Source organism: Ascidia mentula, chromosome 6, assembly GCF_947561715.1.
Source record: "Ascidia mentula chromosome 6, kaAscMent1.1, whole genome shotgun sequence".
NCBI classification, from domain to species: Eukaryota; Metazoa; Chordata; class Ascidiacea; order Phlebobranchia; family Ascidiidae; genus Ascidia; species Ascidia mentula.
This window is the reverse complement of record NC_138571.1, coordinates 7513773-7536728: the sequence shown is the minus strand read 5'-3', so window position 1 is coordinate 7536728 and position 22956 is coordinate 7513773. Positions and strand designations below refer to the sequence as shown.

At 37.3% G+C, this 22956-nt stretch overlaps 2 protein-coding genes across 2 annotated transcripts; one reads left to right on the top strand and one right to left on the bottom strand.

Annotated features, from left to right (window-relative positions):
• On the top strand, positions 1–4175 carry LOC145907102 (uncharacterized). The gene is made up of 16 exons (XM_082994538.1): positions 1–102; positions 808–879; positions 1042–1093; positions 1189–1301; positions 1374–1509; positions 1577–1668; positions 1754–1922; positions 2056–2219; positions 2275–2333; positions 2393–2498; positions 2611–2769; positions 3047–3177; positions 3249–3337; positions 3439–3619; positions 3775–3860; positions 4042–4175. The coding sequence occupies exons 1-16, from the start codon at positions 40–42 to the stop codon at positions 4173–4175; spliced, it is 1806 nt and encodes a 601-aa protein (XP_082850664.1). The 5' UTR covers positions 1–39.
• Positions 4176–4582: 407 nt separating this feature from the next.
• On the bottom strand, positions 4583–19658 carry LOC145907101 (coadhesin-like). The gene is made up of 19 exons (XM_082994537.1): positions 19523–19658; positions 19368–19406; positions 18076–18225; positions 17865–18017; positions 17401–17566; positions 17189–17307; positions 16764–16881; positions 16498–16690; positions 16197–16377; positions 15835–15920; positions 12245–12445; positions 11988–12168; positions 10652–10745; positions 8980–9187; positions 8723–8903; positions 6242–6375; positions 5661–5747; positions 5429–5553; positions 4583–4772 (listed from the first exon to the last, which is right to left on the bottom strand). The coding sequence occupies exons 1-19, from the start codon at positions 19656–19658 to the stop codon at positions 4583–4585; spliced, it is 2742 nt and encodes a 913-aa protein (XP_082850663.1).
• Positions 19659–22956: the final 3298 nt, after the last annotated feature.

The following is a 22956-nucleotide window of genomic DNA, read 5'->3' as shown; positions in this document are numbered from 1 at the left end:
GTGTCGTCGGTTGGCGTTGATTTGGGTCAATGTGCGTGCATGTGTGGACCTGATGGTAGCGGCGTTTTAACTTCTTCGTCATCACGAACAGGAGTTTCAACAGTAAGATACAAGAAGTGAAGTAACTATATTTAGGAGATGCATATATTAAATAGAAAAACATGATTTAAGATTTAAAAACAAACTAAAAAACCTTTTGATTTAATGTATTTAAAATACATATTCATACTTATAAACAACATGCTATTGCATAACTGATGTATACGATCATATTTTATTTGTGGTTTTAGTGAAGCTAAAATACACCTGGTCAGTTTAATTATCGTGTTAGTATGTTGAAATATTCCCCCGCCGCTCATTGCGACTTCTTTCCGCTCCAGACACATTATATTCGAACGAGATTTGTTGATTATTTGTTGCTCACTCGAACTTCGAACATCAAAATTTCCATAACATTGCATCATGTTAGAATGTGCAAGCCTCGTGGTATTGTAAAACATAGAGATACGTCGGTTAAAACTGCGGACAATGCTTAAATATATAATCTTGTTTCATTTTAATCGATTAAATATAAAGCTGCTTGTCTCTAGAAATTCGTTTTGCGATTGTGCGTTGCTGCCCACCACAGAGCAAGCTAAGTTTCGGCAAAAACTTTCCTTTTTGATTAAATAAGAAATAATATTTTAAATTAATGGGAACCTTAGTGAATTTCAGTGTGCGACTTATGCGTTGTACAGTGTTTATGAATTCATGGCTTATTTCGTTATTTCTTTTAATGTTTCCAATAACAATTTACCCATATTTCAGGCTGGTAATTTTCTCGATAGAGTGAGAGGAGCGAAAGGCAATGTTGGAAGACCAGGAAAACCAGGCCCGGTGGTAGGTTATTCTGTTTCACGAGAACCAAATTATTTTTTTGTGTGTTTACCGAATCATGGCTTTTCTATTTTATCAAATGTCACTAAATAGTATTTCTTAATTCGTCTTATTTACAACCTTCACACGAACCACTTGGGGTGTTAATACCACGTAAAAATCTAGGGACCACAAGGAATGATTGGGCCTCCGGGACAAAGAGGCGAAAGAGGGCCAGGTATGTAAACATTAAAACCTTTTCTAAAGTTTACACGTTTCAGATGTTTCTGTCCACGGTTGCTCAAATAAAGTAATTAAACTTTGTGATCACAGCTGGTGGCGGTGGAAGCGATGCCGCCTTTTCCTGCAAGGAACTGCGAGCGCAAGGTAATTTATTAAACGGAGTCCAGAAAATCAAACCCTCCCCTTTCACTTCTGCATTTTACGTAAGTATATTCAACCTCTCGGGAAAAAAACTCGAAATCTTTTTAAATTGTGACGAAAAATATGTTTTTAAGGCTTATTGTGACATGGAAGTAGCTGGCGGGGGTTGGACGTTAGTGGCTAGTATCCATGAAAACAATATAGCAGGAAAATGTACAGCTGGGGATAAGTGGTCCAGTGAGCAGGGTACCACTGACAGAAATTATCCAGGTTATACCTATTTATTTTTTTTTAAGTAGAAAAGGTGCCATAGAAGAAAAAAAAACATATTTTACAGGTTCGGGCAATTGGGAAAACTTCAACGTTTTTGGAAATGTAGAATCAGCTACAAGTGATGACTACAAAAACCAAGCGTATTACGCTCTACCGGTTGGTTGATATAAATTACAAACCCTTAACAGTTCAAATAAAATTAACATATAAATATGCGATCACCTCCATGTTAAACTTTCAGGCTAGCGATGTTATGATTTGGCACGTGCCAAATGACGTCGAAGTAAGCCGGTGGAAGGACAGAGCGTTCTTAAAGTACTACACCGACAACCATTTCCTAACGGACAAAGGAGGAAACTTACAATCTATGTATTCCAAGTACTTACCGCTCCAAAGTACAGCTACCTCGGGTATGTGACGACTTCTTAGCACAAGTTTAAAGCAGTCGACTTGCTTTCTGCAAAGAAGTCAACGGATTTTAAACATTTGCTGACCGTTGGCATGATGCTATTTAGCTGATGTAAATCCTCATTTTTTCTGTAGATTCCGCTCACGAAGGAGTAGTAAGCATTTTAAGAAGACTGAACGATTCTGCATCAGCCGTGAGAGCTCTCATTCCAAACTGGTACAACTATAATTATGACTTCAGCGGTGTACAGAACCACATAAGTGACGGTGGTGGAGACATGTATGACACAGGAAACAAGGTTCGCCTTTTTGTTTTCAGGAAGCAAAACAATGTTAAAAAAACATTTTTGTTAGGTCTACTACAAAATTGGCAACGGCAATTACCAACAGATAACTTACAGAAAAACCTACAGGTGGATATTTCATTAATATGTTGATTACATTTTTTTAAGTTTCATCGTTAACATTGCAGGGACCTCGAAAATGGCGTCGAAGTCTCCAGTTCTACAGAACATCCGTTCGTTATGCTGATGTGGGTTGGAAATCCAGGGGGGTCGATAAACAACTTCAATATAAAGGCATGCAAGTGTTCATACTTAATTTAATGCGCCTGCATGAGAGCTAACAGCAACGCTAGATGTGTGCCAAGTAGTAAAGGGTGTTTAAGGTAAAGGTAACTTTTCTGCTCAGGTTGCGTCAGGGACTGGTGCAGACGGTGGTGGTTCACGCACTTCGTATAACGGTCAAGTGTCGTATCAAAACCTCAGGGGCATGTACAAAGCTTACAGTATTTATAATGCCAACGACCCATCTATCTGTGAAGTTTATTTCTACATTGCCAATACCCAGGTATGTCGAAACTATCGTGTAAGTGATCTCTTGTTAACATAGAAATGGGACAAGACTTACACGGCACCATGTTTACCCTGATAGACAGACATGTTGTCAGCAACAGGGGAATAAGCTCAATTTTGTGTACTTTCCGTTTCTTTGCGTGTTGGATTTGTTTTGGTGAAAACATCTCCTTCATGGTTGTTTATTAAAAGTGCTTTTTTAACTACGTTGGCGTTTCGTTTGTAAAATTTCATGAATTGATAAATATTGTAAAATTCTCAACTTTTTCCAGTCCTGGGGTTCAGTTGAACCTAGTTCGTTCGCGACTGTGGATTGGAGCACTGGAACAGACAACCTGCAAAACTCTGTATCTGCGTCGGGAAGTCCCCAACACATCCTAATGGGATACACCCTGCTTTCAAGGTAAGATTTTTGAAGTTTTTGTAAGTAATTTGTTAAGGATCTGAACCTTTTGAATGCTTGAAATTATATAGGGAGGACGATTATCAGGTCACGGAAGCCCATGTGCGGAGTGCGTTGGAGAGAATGATGCAGGAAATTGCCAGATTTCAAAGCATTGAAAGTAAGTTATAGTGATGCAATTTTTCTTCTTTTTAAAGTTTGTTATTTCCTGTCAGAGAAATATTCACCATAAGTATTGATACAAGTTTGTTTTTATTGCAGATTTTAATTGCAGTAGATTGAATGAGAGTCTCGTTGAACCCGTGCAGTTTAATGTGGGCGATGCTGAGCGGGTGACGTCACACATCCCACCCAGTTTAAGGTCCCAGGCAGCACCAGGTTATATCCATTTCCGTGCCTACGGCCCGAAAGGGATCCCCAACGCTCTCTGTCCTGGTTTAAGGTACATAGTCATTTTTTGACCATTCTGTATTTTGTATCCCTTTGATTCATTTTTGCATATGTTGAATACTACTATATACTTGCTTTAAATATTAACGCGTTTTAAGCATTGACGATCTAACACAACAAAAATTTTTCATTCTGCAAACTGAACAGATCCGATTCTTGTAAACCATCGGCACTTTGCGTCGGAGGAGTAAACACAGCAAATGATGAGCTCGATTCCTGCGGCGATTTTGCAGGTTTGCTATTTGCAACTTTAGTCAGGTTGCCATTGTACACGATTTCTGTCACAAAGTATACGTCATTATTTTTCCTGCTTCCAAAAAACTTTTTACAACGAGTCAATTTTACGAAATTGTAGCTGTTTTGTACCGACGGTTGGTTTATAGAAGTAAATTTTTAAAACAAACTTCATTTCAGGTTGGGGAGGGGCTGCAAGTGACTCACCAACAAAAACAACAGCGGACGGTGGAGCTCATTCCCTCGATGACATAAACTCAAGCATTTTGATCTTTACTCGTCAAAATACGGCTGCGGCCAAATCGTCTCCATAAAGATTCAGACGTAACTAAACTTGTGATTATTTTAATTTCATGTGATTTTGTGTCAGTATTTGTGAATAAACGATTCCAATTTTGTGCTTGTAATATGATAACTCGAAGTCATGTTATACCTCAGCAATATAGCTAAGAAAAATATATTAAGATTATTTTTTCTTTCCGAGCGTCTGACTGACCAAAATTTGCAAACACTTTTTCTTTCTTTTCAAAATTTTGTTGTGCTCAACTTAAATATGCGCAGGAAAAACAAAACAAATGCAGTGTTTGGAACGAAAAAAAACAAACATGAAACAACAAACAATGTTAGAACTTTTTTCAAGAAACGAGATTTAAAGGACCTTTTTAGACAGTGCGTGCTGAGAAGAAAGTTAGAAAATATTGATATAAACTTGGTGTGCGTGTCAAGAATTAATAAACGCCAAAATAGATGGAAAGACAGATGATAGTTGTGTCAAATCGTTCATTAATACGACACGAGACGCATCACCACCAACCAGTGAGAGGAAATCGTTGGTGTTTGCTGAACCGAACGCAACCACAAAAAGATTTAGGGAATTCGCCTGCGCAGCGGCCAGGGCAGGGATAAGGTCTCTATAAAAAAAGAATAATAATTAATGCGGCTATTGGCAGATAATATAAAGCCATCGAACATATGTTGCTAATCAGTAATTTGAAAACTCAGTTTTTTTATGACGCTTACTGTTAAGTTGCCACTAGTCAATAAACCTGTATGGTTTGTGTAAACATGAAATTCGTGTTGCTGCCAGGCATATTGCTATTTAAAAATGCACTGCTCTTCTGGCATAAAATATACGTGCTGTATTTCTTCGACGTTTCGTCTGCCATGCGGCGAGACTTCATCAGGTATAACGCAATTTCAAAATTAACTATACGCTATAACATCCAGGGTTCTTGAGTCGCTTCACATTCACAAAAATAGTGGATGCATCAACGACATAGAACAATGTGTTTTCTTTCCGGCAGTTTATAACAATTTGTTGTAATTGTTGCGCCTCCTGCAGTGTTTGTTGGTGCCTCTGCCACGTGATCTAACAAGCGGTGTCAATGTGTTCTTTTTTCTTTTTGTGCCACTGCATGTTTTAATGTAGTTTACTTTGAAATTGCCAGAAGATCGGTACATTTTTAAATTTGTGTAAATAGTCCAGACAAATAGTTGTAGGCATACTGCTTGCACCAATCGTTTGTGGCATTTACAAGCTTTTTCCCACAAATAAACAATCTCATACCCAGCGTCTGTTGGTGGTCCATTTGCATAAATTATTGCCACCCTTTTTGCTGATCGATTGTTGTCAAACGTTCTAGTTGCAGCAAACATGATTGCACTTGCCAACGCAGAATCACCTTCTCTGTACTATAAATACTCGGGATTAAATTATCAAAACATTCATTTTGATTCTTTGGCATTTATATCCACGAATTTATGTTTTTTAAGTACAAACAAAAGCCGCGAAAACCCACCACAATGCTTAAAAGTTGAAGTTGCAACGCTGAAAGAGAGACAACAGAAGGGAATATTTGAAGAATCGGTTGATCATCGTAACGAATCTAAAGTAAAAAAACATAAAAATGTGAACATTGTTACCGTTACCGTCAGTTTCGTTAAAGTCAATGCATATTTAGTTGTAATGCTTTTTTAGTTGCTATGCTAGAAAGACCAACGCAGCATTATTTCATGAAATGGCATGATTGGCAGGATCGTCCCATTGCGCAGGTCCTTGCTTGGCGATCACAGCTTATGTATCGCGAGGCATTGCAGCCAAGCTGGATCAGCCACTTTTCCTGACACGTCGGAGCAAGATTGAAAAATCAAGCTTCCGTTCAGGTTTGAACTCATGACCCTAGGCTAACCAGGCCCAACGCTCTACCAACTGAGCTACAGAAGCTCAGCGGTTTCACGGTGTATGCTTGAAGGAGTTAACCAATAAACCTGACAAAAACAACTTTTCTGGAAAGAACCTGAACACGGCAATAGTATGTGAACAAAGCTTTTGAACAATGTTTACAATATCCGTATAAGTGTAAATATAATTCGCACTTACAGCTCCAACCCTAGTGTTTCCATTGGCCAAGTCAAGGTTGGCCACTAAAGATGAAGCTCCAGCAAGAACAAGATTAAAATTGGTTTGACCAACTGCTGATGAACCGTCAAATAAAAACGCGACATCGATTTGCTCTAAATTAACAAATTTTGTAAAGGATCAAAGTTTCAATAATATTTTAAAAAATTCACTTACTTGGACAAATTTGAGTGTTGCAAAGAATTGTTTGTTCGACACAAGATGTCGGTAAAGAGGTCGAAGAGCCTAAACATTGTCGTGTTGACGTCATCGTGCCTCCCCCGCAACTCATTGAACAAACTCCCGATGTGAAATCAGTGAAACTTCCATCGCACAATTGTGTGTTGCAAGCAACTGTCTAAACATGGAAGTGACAACTGTTACTGGTTTTGCGCAGATGAAAGTTAAAAAAATGCATTATTTGAAAATCCTACTTGTGTATTGGATCCTATGCAGTTGCTATCATCAACAACAATTATTCTATCCATACAAACTCTTGTATCTGTTCGAGTTCCAACCAAACACTGAGGCTCAGAACTTTGACAACTTCCTTCAATCCAATCTCCCCAATCAGCATTACAAGATGTTGTACAAGTTTGTTCGTCAGTGTTTGGTCCCAAACAACCGTCTAATCCCTCCGACCTGAGGTAAACGTTAATAAAAAGACATAATACACTTGGGCAGAACAATTTTATTGTAAACTAATCTAACTGCGCAAATTAAATACTATGGTTTTGATTGAACTTAGGAACAAATGTATTAAATAAAATTGTATTGTTGTACATAGGATGTAAATTCAAGTGTTTGCCCCACGAGTATTGCAAAACACGGGTTTAACATAATGGTTTTAATAATATGTAACAAGTTTCTTCAATATCGGAATGAAATACAAAAAATACAAAAATTGTCGGAATTTAATAAACTGCGGATAGCTTTCTAAAGTTCCCTGTTTGATTCAATTATGTTCGGTTTAAATAACAGAAACTGAAACACAAAATTTTGAATAAAAAAGCCAAAGCTAAGATGTTGTTAATCATTTTAAGTAAACGTTTCGAACCTTGGTTCATCATCGGTACTACTACAGTAGGTTGTGTACTGAAACACAAAAAATTTTAATATTTACTTACTGAGGAGGAACACAACTTCTTGATCTGCTCTGAGTTCCAGAATTGGAACAACGATCTCCAATACATGCATCAAACGCACTCCACTCTCCCCAAACTACAAGTACAAATATTTTAATGGTCTATGTTTTTGCAAAGAATCATTAACATTGTGCATTCTTCACGTTTTATTGACCCAATTGTTGACGGAAATGTTAAGATTTATCACTAAATGGGAATAAAATGATTTAAAACTGGACTCTAGCTGACCTGGACAATTCTGGGAGTTGCACGTATCAACTTTTTCCACACAAGATGTCGGTAAAGAGGTCGAAGACCCTAAACATTGTCGTGTTGACGTCATCGTGCCTCCCCCGCAACTCATTGAACAAACTCCCGATGTGAAATCAGTGAAACTTCCATCGCACAAATGTGTGTTGCAAGCAACTGTCTAAACGTGGAAGTGATAACTGTTACTGGTTTTGCGCAGATGTAAGTTAAAAAAATGCATTATTTGAAAATCCTACTTGTGTATTGGATCCTATGCAGTTGCTATCATCAACAACAATTGTTCCATCCATACAAACTCTTGTATCTGTTCGAGTTCCAACCAAACACTGAGGCTCAGAACTTTGACAACTTCCTTCAATCCAATCTCCCCAATCAGCATTACAAGATGTTGTACAAGTTTGTTCGTCAGTGTTTGGTCCCAAACAACCGTCTAATCCCTCCGACCTGAGGTAAACGTCAAGAAAAAGACATAATACACTTGGGCAGAACAATTATATTGTAAACTAATCTAACTGCGCAAATTAAATATTGTTTTTTTTTTTAACTTCGGAAAAAATGTATTAAATAATATTGTATTATTGTACACAGGATGTAAATTCAAGTGATTGCCGCACGAGTATTGCAAAACACGGGTTTAACATATTGGTTTTAATATTATTTAACAAACAAGTTTCTTCAATATCGGAACGAAATACAAAAAACACCAAAAATTGTCGGAATTTAGAAAACTGCGGACAGCTCTATAAAGTTCGCTGTTTGATACAATTATGTTCGCATTAAATAAACTGAAACTGAAACACAAAAAATTGTAATATTTGCTTACTGAGGTGGAACACAACTTCTTGATCTGCTCTGAATTCCAGAATTGGAACAACGATCTCCAATACATGCATCAAACGCACTCCACTCTCCCCAAACTAAAAGCAAAAATAAATTATTGGTCTATGTTTTTGCAAAGAATCATTAACACTGTGCATTCTTCACGTTTTATTGACCCAATTGTTGACGGAAATGTTAAGATTTATCACTAAATGGGAAAAAAATGATTTAAAACTGGACTGTAGCGGACCTGGACAATTCTGGGAGTTGCACGTATCAACTTTTTCGACACAAGATGTCGGTAAAGAGGTCGAAGACCCTAAACATTGTCGTGTTGACGTCATCGTGCCTCCCCCGCAACTCATTGAACAAACTCCCGATGTGAAATCAGTGAAACTTCCATCGCACAAATGTGTGTTGCAAGCAACTGTCTAAACGTGGAAGTGATAACTGTTACTGGTTTTGCGCAGATGTAAGTTAAAAAAATGCATTATTTGAAAATCCTACTTGTGTATTGGATCCTATGCAGTTGCTATCATCAACAACAATTGTTCCATCCATACAAACTCTTGTATCTGTTCGAGTTCCAACCAAACACTGAGGCTCAGAACTTTGACAACTTCCTTCAATCCAATCTCCCCAATCAGCATTACAAGATGTTGTACAAGTTTGTTCGTCAGTGTTTGGTCCCAAACAACCGTCTGATCCCTCCGACCTGAGGTAAACGTTAATAAAAAGACATAATACACTTGGGCAGAGCAATTTTTTTGTAAGCTTATCTTACTGCGCAAATTAAATATTGTTTTTTTTTAACTTCGGAAAAAATTTATTAAATAATATTGTATTATTGTACACAGGATGTAAATTCAAGTGATTGCCCCACGAGTATTGCAAAACACGGGTTTAACATATTGGTTTTAATATTATTTAACAAACAAGTTTCTTCAATATCGGAACGAAATACAAAAAACACCAAGAATTGTCGAAATTTAGAAAACTGCGGACAGCTCTATAAAGTTCGCTGTTTGATACAATTATGTTCGCATTACATAAACTGAAACTGAAACACAAAAAATTGTAATATTTACTTACTGAGGAGGAACACAACTTCTTGATCTGCTCTGAGTTCCAGAATTGGAACAACGATCTCCAATACATGCATCAAACGCACTCCACTCTCCCCAAACTAAAAGCAAAAATAAATTATTGGTCTATGTTTTTGCAAAGAATCATTAACACTGTGCATTCTTCACGTTTTATTGACCCAATTGTTGACGGAAATGTTAAGATTTATCACTAAATGGGAAAAAATGATTTAAAACTGGACTGTAGCGGACCTGGACAATTCTGGGGGTTGCACGTATCAACTTTTTCGACACAAGATGTCGGTAAAGAGGTCGAAGAGCCCAAACACTGTCGTGTCGACGTCATCGTGCCTCTCCCGCAACTCATTGAACAAACTCCCGATGTGAAATCAGTGAAACTTCCATCGCACAAATGTGTGTTGCAAGCAACTGTCTAAACGTGGAAGTGATAACTGTTACTGGTTATGCGCAGATGTAAGTTAAAAAAATGCATTATTTGAAAATCCTACTTGTGTATTGGATCCTATGCAGTTGCTATCATCAACAACAATTGTTCCATCCATACAAACTCTTGTATCTGTTCGAGTTCCAACCAAACACTGAGGCTCAGAACTTTGACAACTTCCTTCAATCCAATCTCCCCAATCAGCATTACAAGATGTTGTACAAGTTTGTTCGTCAGTGTTTGGTCCCAAACAACCGTCTAATCCCTCCGACCTGAGGTAAACGTTAATAAAAAGACATAATACACTTGGGCAGAACAATTTTATTGTAAACTAATCTTACTGCGCAAATTAAATATTGTTTTTTTTTAACTTCGGAAAAAATTTATTAAATAATATTGTATTATTGTACACAGGATGTAAATTCAAGTGATTGCCCCACGAGTATTGCAAAACACGGGTTTAACATATTGGTTTTAATATTATTTAACAAACAAGTTTCTTCAATATCGGAACGAAATACAAAAAACACCAAGAATTGTCGAAATTTAGAAAACTGCGGACAGCTCTATAAAGTTCGCTGTTTGATACAATTATGTTCGCATTAAATAAACTGAAACTGAAACACAAAAAATTTTAATATTTACTTACTGAGGAGGAACACAACTTCTTGATCTGCTCTGAGTTCCAGAATTGGAACAACGATCTCCAATACATGCATCAAACGCACTCCACTCTCCCCAAACTACAAGTACAAATATTTTAATGGTCTATGTTTTTGCAAAGAATCATTAACATTGTGCATTCTTCACGTTTTATTGACCCAATTGTTGACGGAAATGTTAAGATTTATCACTAAATGGGAATAAAATGATTTAAAACTGGACTCTAGCTGACCTGGACAATTCTGGGAGTTGCACGTATCAACTTTTTCCACACAAGATGTCGGTAAAGAGGTCGAAGACCCTAAACATTGTCGTGTTGACGTCATCGTGCCTCCCCCGCAACTCATTGAACAAACTCCCGATGTGAAATCAGTGAAACTTCCATCGCACAAATGTGTGTTGCAAGCAACTGTCTAAACGTGGAAGTGATAACTGTTACTGGTTTTGCGCAGATGTAAGTTAAAAAAATGCATTATTTGAAAATCCTACTTGTGTATTGGATCCTATGCAGTTGCTATCATCAACAACAATTGTTCCATCCATACAAACTCTTGTATCTGTTCGAGTTCCAACCAAACACTGAGGCTCAGAACTTTGACAACTTCCTTCAATCCAATCTCCCCAATCAGCATTACAAGATGTTGTACAAGTTTGTTCGTCAGTGTTTGGTCCCAAACAACCGTCTAATCCCTCCGACCTGAGGTAAACGTCAAGAAAAAGACATAATACACTTGGGCAGAACAATTATATTGTAAACTAATCTAACTGCGCAAATTAAATATTGTTTTTTTTTTTAACTTCGGAAAAAATGTATTAAATAATATTGTATTATTGTACACAGGATGTAAATTCAAGTGATTGCCGCACGAGTATTGCAAAACACGGGTTTAACATATTGGTTTTAATATTATTTAACAAACAAGTTTCTTCAATATCGGAACGAAATACAAAAAACACCAAAAATTGTCGGAATTTAGAAAACTGCGGACAGCTCTATAAAGTTCGCTGTTTGATACAATTATGTTCGCATTAAATAAACTGAAACTGAAACACAAAAAATTGTAATATTTGCTTACTGAGGTGGAACACAACTTCTTGATCTGCTCTGAATTCCAGAATTGGAACAACGATCTCCAATACATGCATCAAACGCACTCCACTCTCCCCAAACTAAAAGCAAAAATAAATTATTGGTCTATGTTTTTGCAAAGAATCATTAACACTGTGCATTCTTCACGTTTTATTGACCCAATTGTTGACGGAAATGTTAAGATTTATCACTAAATGGGAAAAAAATGATTTAAAACTGGACTGTAGCGGACCTGGACAATTCTGGGAGTTGCACGTATCAACTTTTTCGACACAAGATGTCGGTAAAGAGGTCGAAGACCCTAAACATTGTCGTGTTGACGTCATCGTGCCTCCCCCGCAACTCATTGAACAAACTCCCGATGTGAAATCAGTGAAACTTCCATCGCACAAATGTGTGTTGCAAGCAACTGTCTAAACGTGGAAGTGATAACTGTTACTGGTTTTGCGCAGATGTAAGTTAAAAAAATGCATTATTTGAAAATCCTACTTGTGTATTGGATCCTATGCAGTTGCTATCATCAACAACAATTGTTCCATCCATACAAACTCTTGTATCTGTTCGAGTTCCAACCAAACACTGAGGCTCAGAACTTTGACAACTTCCTTCAATCCAATCTCCCCAATCAGCATTACAAGATGTTGTACAAGTTTGTTCGTCAGTGTTTGGTCCCAAACAACCGTCTGATCCCTCCGACCTGAGGTAAACGTTAATAAAAAGACATAATACACTTGGGCAGAGCAATTTTTTTGTAAGCTTATCTTACTGCGCAAATTAAATATTGTTTTTTTTTAACTTCGGAAAAAATTTATTAAATAATATTGTATTATTGTACACAGGATGTAAATTCAAGTGATTGCCCCACGAGTATTGCAAAACACGGGTTTAACATATTGGTTTTAATATTATTTAACAAACAAGTTTCTTCAATATCGGAACGAAATACAAAAAACACCAAGAATTGTCGAAATTTAGAAAACTGCGGACAGCTCTATAAAGTTCGCTGTTTGATACAATTATGTTCGCATTACATAAACTGAAACTGAAACACAAAAAATTGTAATATTTACTTACTGAGGAGGAACACAACTTCTTGATCTGCTCTGAGTTCCAGAATTGGAACAACGATCTCCAATACATGCATCAAACGCACTCCACTCTCCCCAAACTAAAAGCAAAAATAAATTATTGGTCTATGTTTTTGCAAAGAATCATTAACACTGTGCATTCTTCACGTTTTATTGACCCAATTGTTGACGGAAATGTTAAGATTTATCACTAAATGGGAAAAAATGATTTAAAACTGGACTGTAGCGGACCTGGACAATTCTGGGGGTTGCACGTATCAACTTTTTCGACACAAGATGTCGGTAAAGAGGTCGAAGAGCCCAAACACTGTCGTGTCGACGTCATCGTGCCTCTCCCGCAACTCATTGAACAAACTCCCGATGTGAAATCAGTGAAACTTCCATCGCACAAATGTGTGTTGCAAGCAACTGTCTAAACGTGGAAGTGATAACTGTTACTGGTTTTGCGCAGATGTAAGTTAAAAAAATGCATTATTTGAAAATCCTACTTGTGTATTGGATCCTATGCAGTTGCTATCATCAACAACAATTGTTCCATCCATACAAACTCTTGTATCTGTTCGAGTTCCAACCAAACACTGAGGCTCAGAACTTTGACAACTTCCTTCAATCCAATCTCCCCAATCAGCATTACAAGATGTTGTACAAGTTTGTTCGTCAGTGTTTGGTCCCAAACAACCGTCTAATCCCTCCGACCTGAGGTAAACGTTAATAAAAAGACATAATACACTTGGGCAGAACAATTTTATTGTAAACTAATCTTACTGCGCAAATTAAATATTGTTTTTTTTTAACTTCGGAAAAAATTTATTAAATAATATTGTATTATTGTACACAGGATGTAAATTCAAGTGATTGCCCCACGAGTATTGCAAAACACGGGTTTAACATATTGGTTTTAATATTATTTAACAAACAAGTTTCTTCAATATCGGAACGAAATACAAAAAACACCAAGAATTGTCGAAATTTAGAAAACTGCGGACAGCTCTATAAAGTTCGCTGTTTGATACAATTATGTTCGCATTACATAAACTGAAACTGAAACACAAAAAATTGTAATATTTACTTACTGAGGAGGAACACAACTTCTTGATCTGCTCTGAGTTCCAGAATTGGAACAACGATCTCCAATACATGCATCAAACGCACTCCACTCTCCCCAAACTAAAAGCAAAAATAAATTATTGGTCTATGTTTTTGCAAAGAATCATTAACACTGTGCATTCTTCACGTTTTATTGACCCAATTGTTGACGGAAATGTTAAGATTTATCACTAAATGGGAAAAAATGATTTAAAACTGGACTGTAGCGGACCTGGACAATTCTGGGGGTTGCACGTATCAACTTTTTCGACACAAGATGTCGGTAAAGAGGTCGAAGAGCCCAAACACTGTCGTGTCGACGTCATCGTGCCTCTCCCGCAACTCATTGAACAAACTCCCGATGTGAAATCAGTGAAACTTCCATCGCACAAATGTGTGTTGCAAGCAACTGTCTAAACGTGGAAGTGATAACTGTTACTGGTTTTGCGCAGATGTAAGTTAAAAAAATGCATTATTTGAAAATCCTACTTGTGTATTGGATCCTATGCAGTTGCTATCATCAACAACAATTGTTCCATCCATACAAACTCTTGTATCTGTTCGAGTTCCAACCAAACACTGAGGCTCAGAACTTTGACAACTTCCTTCAATCCAATCTCCCCAATCAGCATTACAAGATGTTGTACAAGTTTGTTCGTCAGTGTTTGGTCCCAAACAACCGTCTAATCCCTCCGACCTGAGGTAAACGTTAATAAAAAGACATAATACACTTGGGCAGAACAATTTTATTGTAAGCTTATCTAACTGCGCAAATTAAATATTGTTTTTTTTTTGAACTTCGGAAAAAATGCATTAAATAATATTGTATTATCGTACACAGGATGTAAATTCAAGTGATTGCCCCACGAGTATTGCAAAACACGGGTTTAACATGTTGGTTTTAATATTATTCAACAAACAAGTTTCTTCAATATCGGAATGAAATACAAAAAACACCAAAAATTGTCGGAATTTAGAAAACTGCGGACAGCTCTATAAAGTTCGCTGTTTGATACAATTATGTTCGTTTTTTAAATAAACTGAAACTGAAACACAGAAAATTGTAATATTTACTTACTGAGGAGGAACACAACTTCTTGATCTGCTCTGAGTTCCAGAATTGGAACAACGATCTCCAATACATGCATCAAACGCACTCCACTCTCCCCAAACTAAAAGCAAAAATATTATACAAGCTTTTCTTGTAAAGAATCATTAACACCATAAATTGCGGTTACATAAACCTAATTGTTGACAGACATGTTAAGATTTAACACTGCATGTGAACAAACTGTATATGAATAAAACGATTTAAAATGGGATTGTAGCTGACCTGGACAATTCTGGGTGTTGCACGTATCAACTTTTTCAACACAAGATGTCGGTAAAGAGGTTGAAGACCCTAAACATTGTCGTGTCGACGTCATCGTGCCTCCCCCGCAACTCATTGAACAAACTCCCGATGTGAAATCAGTGAAACTTCCATCGCACAAATGTGTGTTGCAAGCAACTGTCTAAACGTGGAAGTGATAACTGTTACTGGTTTTGCGCAGATGTAAGTTAAAAAACTGCATTGTTTAGAAATCCTACTTGTGTATTGGATCCTATGCAGTTGCTATCATCAACAACAATTGTTCCATCCACACAAACTCTTGTATCTGTTCGAGTTCCAACCAAACACTGAGGCTCAGAACTTTGACAACTTCCTTCAATCCAATCTCCCCAATCAGCATTACAAGGTGTTGTGCACATCATAGTTTCCGTTAAAGCACCGTTCCACTCTGCAGATCTAAAATGTATTTGCCTGATTTCTCTGCATCGAGTTTCATTGAGTACTAGGTTTGTAATAAATACGTGACTTTGTAGCAATGAACATCGGTATTAAGTAATGACACTTTACCCGGCTTGACGAGTTCTGGTCCTTGTTCGGCGACCATTCTTTGAACAAGGTTCTCCAATGCAAGCCGACCAATCTGACCAAGAAGCAAATCCTGCGTAAATTTTGTCCTTTGAACGTACTTTCAGTGCCTTGATTACAGAATTTTAGTATGACGACGACTTTATTACGCATTTATTGCGTTGTTCACTTCACCATTTATGACGTCAAAATCGCTTGCAACATTGTCCGTTATTAACGCCTGGTCAAACTTTTCTATGCTCGTGAATGTGAATAGCTGCGATTTGATTTCGTGTTTGTTTGTAGTATTTTTGCAGAATATACATTTATCTTTGTATTCTTATTCTAGTAACAAGAAGATTTAAAGTACTTGGACATGGTGTTGGGTTGCAAGGCTCGTGTTTTGTCGTGCATGATGAGGGTGGCATCGATGTGACAGGACTAAGACATTCTCGTGTTGACGGAATAACACCCTCTCCACAAGTAACCGAACAAGACCCTGCTGTGTATGCGCCGTACGAGTGACAGAGATGTGTGTTGCACGAAACAGTCTGAAAAACTTGACTTTCTTATTCGTCGGCCTCCGAAACACAATGGTCTCGAGGAGTTTTGATTAGATTTCTTAAATATTATTAAAAAAAAATTGTTTAAACGCACCAACGAAAAATTACCTTGGCAGGTGATCCAATGCAGTTAGTGCTAGGAACTGACATTCCATTTAGGAAACAACTTCTGGTTTGGATGCTGGTTCCTCTCAAACATACCTCATCGTCACTTATGCAAGGTCCCGGAAGATACGGACCCCAATCGGCGCCAGGGCATGGAACATTGCAGGATCGAGCCTCTAAGGTAGATCCGCTACATCTACAGCACATCGTTTTGACCCGGATATACAAAATTAAAGACTACGTTTCATAAATTAAGTTTGACATCATACTTCATATGTGGTAAATAGTCGTTTTTGCAAGATCTGGTTCGCTGTTGTGCCCCAGTTAAACATTGGTTTCCTGTGCATTGAGACCAAGAACTCCAACTCTCCCAAGATGCTCCGTCAACTAAAAATATTTGGTATTGTCAACTAAACTGTTATTTCTACAAAAAGTAACAGTTAAGGTAAACCCATGATGAAAATGCATAAAACGAAACTTTCTCACAAACTTAAAGTCATTTTTAAACATCGGGCTCTGTTTACGGTCGGGAACTTATCTTTGTCGACGTCCGGGATTGTGCAGTAATTGTATGAATTTAACCACTAAAATTTATAGATTAGCCTTTAAAATTGTACAACATAAAATTACATGTCTTTTATTACAATATAAAAAAAATACAACGACTAATTTAATAAATTATAAACAAACTAACAGGGTGTAAAAATACCAGGATAGTTGAGCCAGTAGCGAGCAGAGCGATAACATTCGGGAATTACGACACCAAAACTGTAGTTTGGTTGCCAACAACAACCAAATCGGATGCATTGTGACCTAACAAAAATACACATGAGTAAACTGCGTTTGACTATTCGTAATGTTGGGATTTGTGTGAAAGAAAGAAACAACTGTTTAGTTGATTTGTACCTTGTTGTTCCAACCTTTCCACACCGATTCTTCGTTACAAAGCACGAACTGATAAACCGAAAAGGACCAAGTCGGTCGAATTTGTGAAAAAGATGCGGTTTATTGCGATCTTCAAGTTTTGCGAAGTATGGGTGAACTGTGCGTTGGTAGGGAGCCGGTCGATGAACTTAAATAATATGTTGAAATGTTATTTATTTCATTGCTTGTTACAACATAAATTTAAATACTTTGTCTAATGGTTGTTAACAACGTTTAGCAATATACTTTCCCAGTGTATTTTCATTTACAAGAAATGAGCTAATAACGATCATTGAGCTGCAGACAGTTGTGCACACTAATTGTTTCGACCTAACAGGTCTAACCAGTGCAGCTTGCGACTGTCGGCGGTCTTGCCGGCTAACTAATCTGATAGGTCGAAACAGTGTGCAGAACTGTCTGCAGCTACTAAAACAAAAGAAATTTACATGATGTTGATTTGTAACAGTTTGGTTTGGCGAACAGATCATAACAACAACCGCTCTGCTCGCATGTGTGACGTGGGATAAAGACACGGTTCGGGAATTTGCAAGCTTCCCGATCTTTCGTTTTTACTCGACACTCTTGAGCTGGACAAACACCTAAAGTGCAAACAATTGTTGTTGTGTAAATTCATCACTGCGATTACTTACAAAATACCTGTTTGTTGATAACATTTCGGCGCTTGGTTATGTTGTTTGTCGTCATGGTAACAGCAGCCAACGCGTACACAAAACCGTTGTTTTAGATTATCGCCTTGAACACAAGCGACCCTCCGGTACCACGTGACCCCACATTTGCAATTACCATCTACAATGACAACAATAATCACGGATAATTCAGTGCTTATTTGTTATCAATGTTAAAATTGCGGACATATGAATTACCGATGGTTTCAGTATATATTTACATGATTCGAAAACACCTGCGAGTAATTAGTGGTAGAAGGGGAATTTTTCTTTCCGCAAAGATCAAATTTCCACAAAAAATAGATCCAAACGTTTTTCAATACTGAGTGAGATTTTCTACTCAGTATTAGCGATATAATCTCACTCAGTATTAGCGAACAAATTTACTAACATTAAGTCTCTTCTAATTGTCTGTGATACACCACATATGGTTGGATTTGTACCGCTGTGCCGGAAAGAAGAATTTTACCGTAACAGCGATCCGACTTAGCTTGCGAGTTGATTCTGAATCATGTAATTACCAAATATACCTTGATTTTAAAAACTGTAATATATCGCAGGAAATCGAATTCAGTTAAAAACTAGATTCTCACAAAAATAGCCACACTCGATTACGTAACATCATATCGCTCACGACTTCTTCATCTACTCGCTTTCATGTGGATCAATCAATTTGAGCAATTAGACACGTTTTATTCGATGATTGTCGCGTTGGCTGGCGATGAAGTGTTTTTGGATGAGAAACGTAACTAAATAGGAAGTAATTTGGGTAATTTAGGTCACTACGATCAATGTGTGTTGAAGTTCGTTCTTCCTTTCATTGTATATTTTAATGGTTGGTGACATTTTTATTAAATGTTATACAATGTAATTCGAAATTTAGAAATGAGAAATTGTTGTCTCCCATTCGCCGCATTTGCATTGATTGAAACCTCAATGATGAGTTTAAAGGAGCGAGAAAAGATCACTAGACTTAATTAGGGGATTTCCCCGCTAATACCAGCAATTAACCAGGGTAGAGTCGATAGGCGAGTGACCTCATTGCGTAACCAGCGGCGTCTTGACAAGTACAGTTTAACGTCTAGCGTAAAATGCCTTTTAATTGCGTTTTTGTGATACATTGCGTTCAAACTTTTTTTCATGCAACGGTGCGTGTCAGCGTGTTTACGATAAGCTGTAGCCCACGAAACAACCCGGAGTTACAATTTCTGATTCAGATTCTACTATGATAACTTAATAAAAACATAATAATATTAAACTTACCAGAAGCCTCCTGGTCACTTTCTGTCTCCGCACTTAATCCTGAATTTACAAGGTATAAAATACAATAACACGTCTCGACCAAACGAAGGCAACGCATAGGCGCGCGTCCAAAAAAACTGTTTATTGCGTCATAAACATTTGGCAAACAACTCAACCGGTCAATTTGTCAACAGGACACGCATTTGTGTAGGAAAGACATTTAGTATTTGGCTGCAGGCAATTTAACCTACCTCTGCTTATTAGTTGACCACGGACAAGGAATAAAATTTCCACGAACAATGCAAGTCGCATGATGCGTCTCAACTACTTATGCAGATGGTGAATCTTCGCTAAATAATACAAGGTTGTTTGTAGGCAGGCATGATACAAATGTTTTATTAAAAAATGCATTATAGTATTTACCTTTCAAAAAGACCTTGTACAAAAAAAATCTTGCAACCTTGGCGAAGCTTCCTTGATTTTATCTCAAAATTTCCGCAAAAACCTCATTTAAATATATCCGAGTATATCGACGACAATTTTTTGCTCGTTTGCGACCTTCACTTATTGTTGATTTTCTTTGTGTCTGTTCAGAAAAACGATAAGAGGCTTACACCATGTACACTTGGTCATAGCAACGCAACGTAGTGCTCCACATTGTGACCTTCTCCCTAAAGGCGCTTTGACTGAATGACCACCACGTCGTGGACATGACCATGCCTTTCTCGCGATTTAACGACGTTTCATTTTGTGAACCTTGTTGGCTTGCTTGCTGTCTTTTTTGTTCAATTTTGTTTGAACCAAAAACCGTCTATTATTTTGATTCTATGTATAATTTTTGTGGCAAATCCTCTAACTTACTTTTCCAAAAGTGACTCCAGCTTTGTGTACATGCACATATCATGCCATCATTAGCCCTTTATAACCCGGTGAAAAAATTATCAATCAGAAAAAATACGAACTATATATAGCAGTGTTTGTCCACATCAATAAAAGAGGGTCCATGCTTGCGGGGCCGCCATAATAATTAGTCTACAGCAATACATTTGCATACACACAATATTTTGCAAAGCCGTCGCGACAGATTTCCATTCAGTGAGTGGTATGTTTACATTTACGCCATACAAATGCATATATTATAATGGATGAAATAGGAACAATTGTACATCAATAGTGTGGGCCTCAAAACACTTTTGGGCAACTGAGCTGTTAGAATAGTAACTATTTAATACACTTGACCTAGATTATTGCACAAACATCAAAGATAACTACTTGAGAGAATACAAATATATTTCATCCTCACGGCATCATCAGTATTCGAAAAACAACAAACATAAAACAAGAGCAAACATTACAGGATTAAAATCAAACGCACACATCCAGATAGTTACTTATACTTAATTTCCAGCACATAATAAAAACAGAAGTAGAGCAGCAGTCAAAGTTGTCAACGAAAGACGCTGTTGCAGTTTGCTCTGGGGTAAAAATATAATGAACAGACACCACACCAGCGGTTGGGTCGATTAAAAAGTTTTTGTTTGATGCAATAAACCTTTTTATTAAAAAATCGCATTTCTATAATTTCGGTCCTTTCATTTCAACGATTTCACTATTCGTTTGATGACATGGGATCTCGCGCTTAAAAAAGGCCAGGCTGTTTACCAGACGACCCAAAATTGGCCACCACTGCGATTTTGGTACCTGCCGTCTTAATGGGCCACAGGCTAACAAAATATTTGGGTCATCGTCATATGACATAGATTAAAAACTATTGATGAGCACGTGGACTTTTTATCAATATCGCTCTACGACCACTCACGTAAATGATGCGTTTGCAATGAACATGGGTGTAGTAAAAGAGTCTGGTTGAAACGTTTATTATTGTCAAACTGCACTAATTGCTGTATTTGCCTTTCTTGTATCCTAATGAAGATCATTTGTACGAATAACGCTGTTGCATCTGCAGTTGCTCTGGGGTAAAATTCACTTTAACGACCGAAACGTCGATAGTTTTTTTTTGCCAGTAGAGTCAACAACATGCTTGGCAGCAACAAAAGTTCACTTTATATTTTACGTTTTAGAGACCCATTTGTTGGTTAAATCATATGCAAACTTTATTAGGACAAAACAATTGATGACCTTTGGTACGAGGGCAGTCGTGTTTCAGATGATTATGAACAAGCTTAAGCCGATTAATGTTGTCTGTTTTATCTGACCACGTGTCAGGTTGTCCTCCACGTTATCAGACGCGATGTCCAAAACCACCATCGACTTAAATATGAACGCCTCTTTCGATGTAATAGTTTTCCACGTTTTTGAAATGATGGTTAAAAGAAATAAGCAATAATTAAACACCAATTGACTGTTTTGTAATTATGCACTTTTGTATGAACATTTAGGCTAATGCAAACCTGCTTTTAATTTAAAAGTTTAACCGATTATTCCCTGTAGTTTTTTTACAAATTTCCAGTGCACAAATAGCGGGTAATGACGTAATTAGACGGCTTTTATTTTATATTCTACTGCGCCCGCGAGTTTTTTCTGGGATGCAAAAAAACAAAAACAAATTTTTGTCATTCATTTTGGAAATTTTTGGTAAATTTTTGGGTCTATTTTTAAAAGATTCCGGATACAAAAATTATGTACGCACGCATGGGGGCAAACGACCCTTGTTTTTGCACGGAGGGGTTTACTGAGCCAATAAAAGAACTTCCAAACATGGAAAAGTCCAATTAGTCTGGCAGCTGGCAGCCATAAAACTCCATTTTTATCCGAAACGTTATTCATTTTTGTTTCTTTTCTATTTATGGGCATGAGTGATCAGGCATTTCGTTTGAAAATTATTTCAATTATCCCCATGACAACCAAGGGATTAGACGAGATATTTATAGCAGTAATTACAAATCATGGGTGGGTCACAGGAATTTTTTTTCCGCTTGCATTGGGTTGTAAATAGGGCCACCTTTATTCAAAAACATTGAAAGAAACGCATTCTTGATATCAATCTTGAAGAAATAGAAAGCACTGTCGCCATTTTTGTAAACTGCTATCATTATTACAGCTGGTACAGTGGTTTACAAACCGGCGTCCTGTGAGCTTGTATGGGCTACTATAAACGTCTTGGCCCTGTGCTTTGACTGATGTAATCAAATCAGAGCCCATTAAAAAAGGGGCCCCGCACTTTTTCAGAGAGACCAAATATCGGGGTCCGTATTTTCTAGGAACATCCCTAATTACGTCACACGTGTTGGGACAAAATTAAATAAAAAATATAAACATAGCCCGAGGTTATATATCTACATCTCCAAAAATTGTTCGATCAAACATGGACTTATTTCGATTAAGGTTTACAATTATTGAGATTTCCAAATTATAGTGACTATGATCGTTTCTAAGCTTCAAATTTTTTATGTAATTTGCATTTATTAACAAGTTTCCTTTATGTCTGCATCCAAAAAGTAGCATAGCATTTGTTTTCTAGAGAATTATGCGTGACGGAAACTCCAAAGATAATAAAAAATGAGAGTAAACAGAGAAGTCGTCCTACCGAAAAAATGCTGACTCATTGCAGCTATTATTTTGGATTGCAAAACGCATTCGTCATTATATT

Coding starts and splice junctions, on each gene's coding strand:
- LOC145907101 (XM_082994537.1), bottom strand. CDS start 19,658: ATGCGACTTGCATTGTTCGTGGAAATTTTATTCCTTGTCCGTGGTCAA. Junction 12,169..12,244: donor GCATAGGATCCAATACACAA/GTAGGATTTTCA, acceptor TTCCACGTTTAG/ACAGTTGCTTGCAACACACA. Junction 4,773..5,428: donor GGACCACCAACAGACGCTGG/GTATGAGATTGT, acceptor CTTTTTTTATAG/AGACCTTATCCCTGCCCTGG.
- LOC145907102 (XM_082994538.1), top strand. CDS start 40: ATGTGTGGACCTGATGGTAGCGGCGTTTTAACTTCTTCGTCATCACGA. Junction 1,669..1,753: donor AAGCGTATTACGCTCTACCG/GTTGGTTGATAT, acceptor TTAAACTTTCAG/GCTAGCGATGTTATGATTTG. Junction 3,861..4,041: donor TTCCTGCGGCGATTTTGCAG/GTTTGCTATTTG, acceptor ACTTCATTTCAG/GTTGGGGAGGGGCTGCAAGT.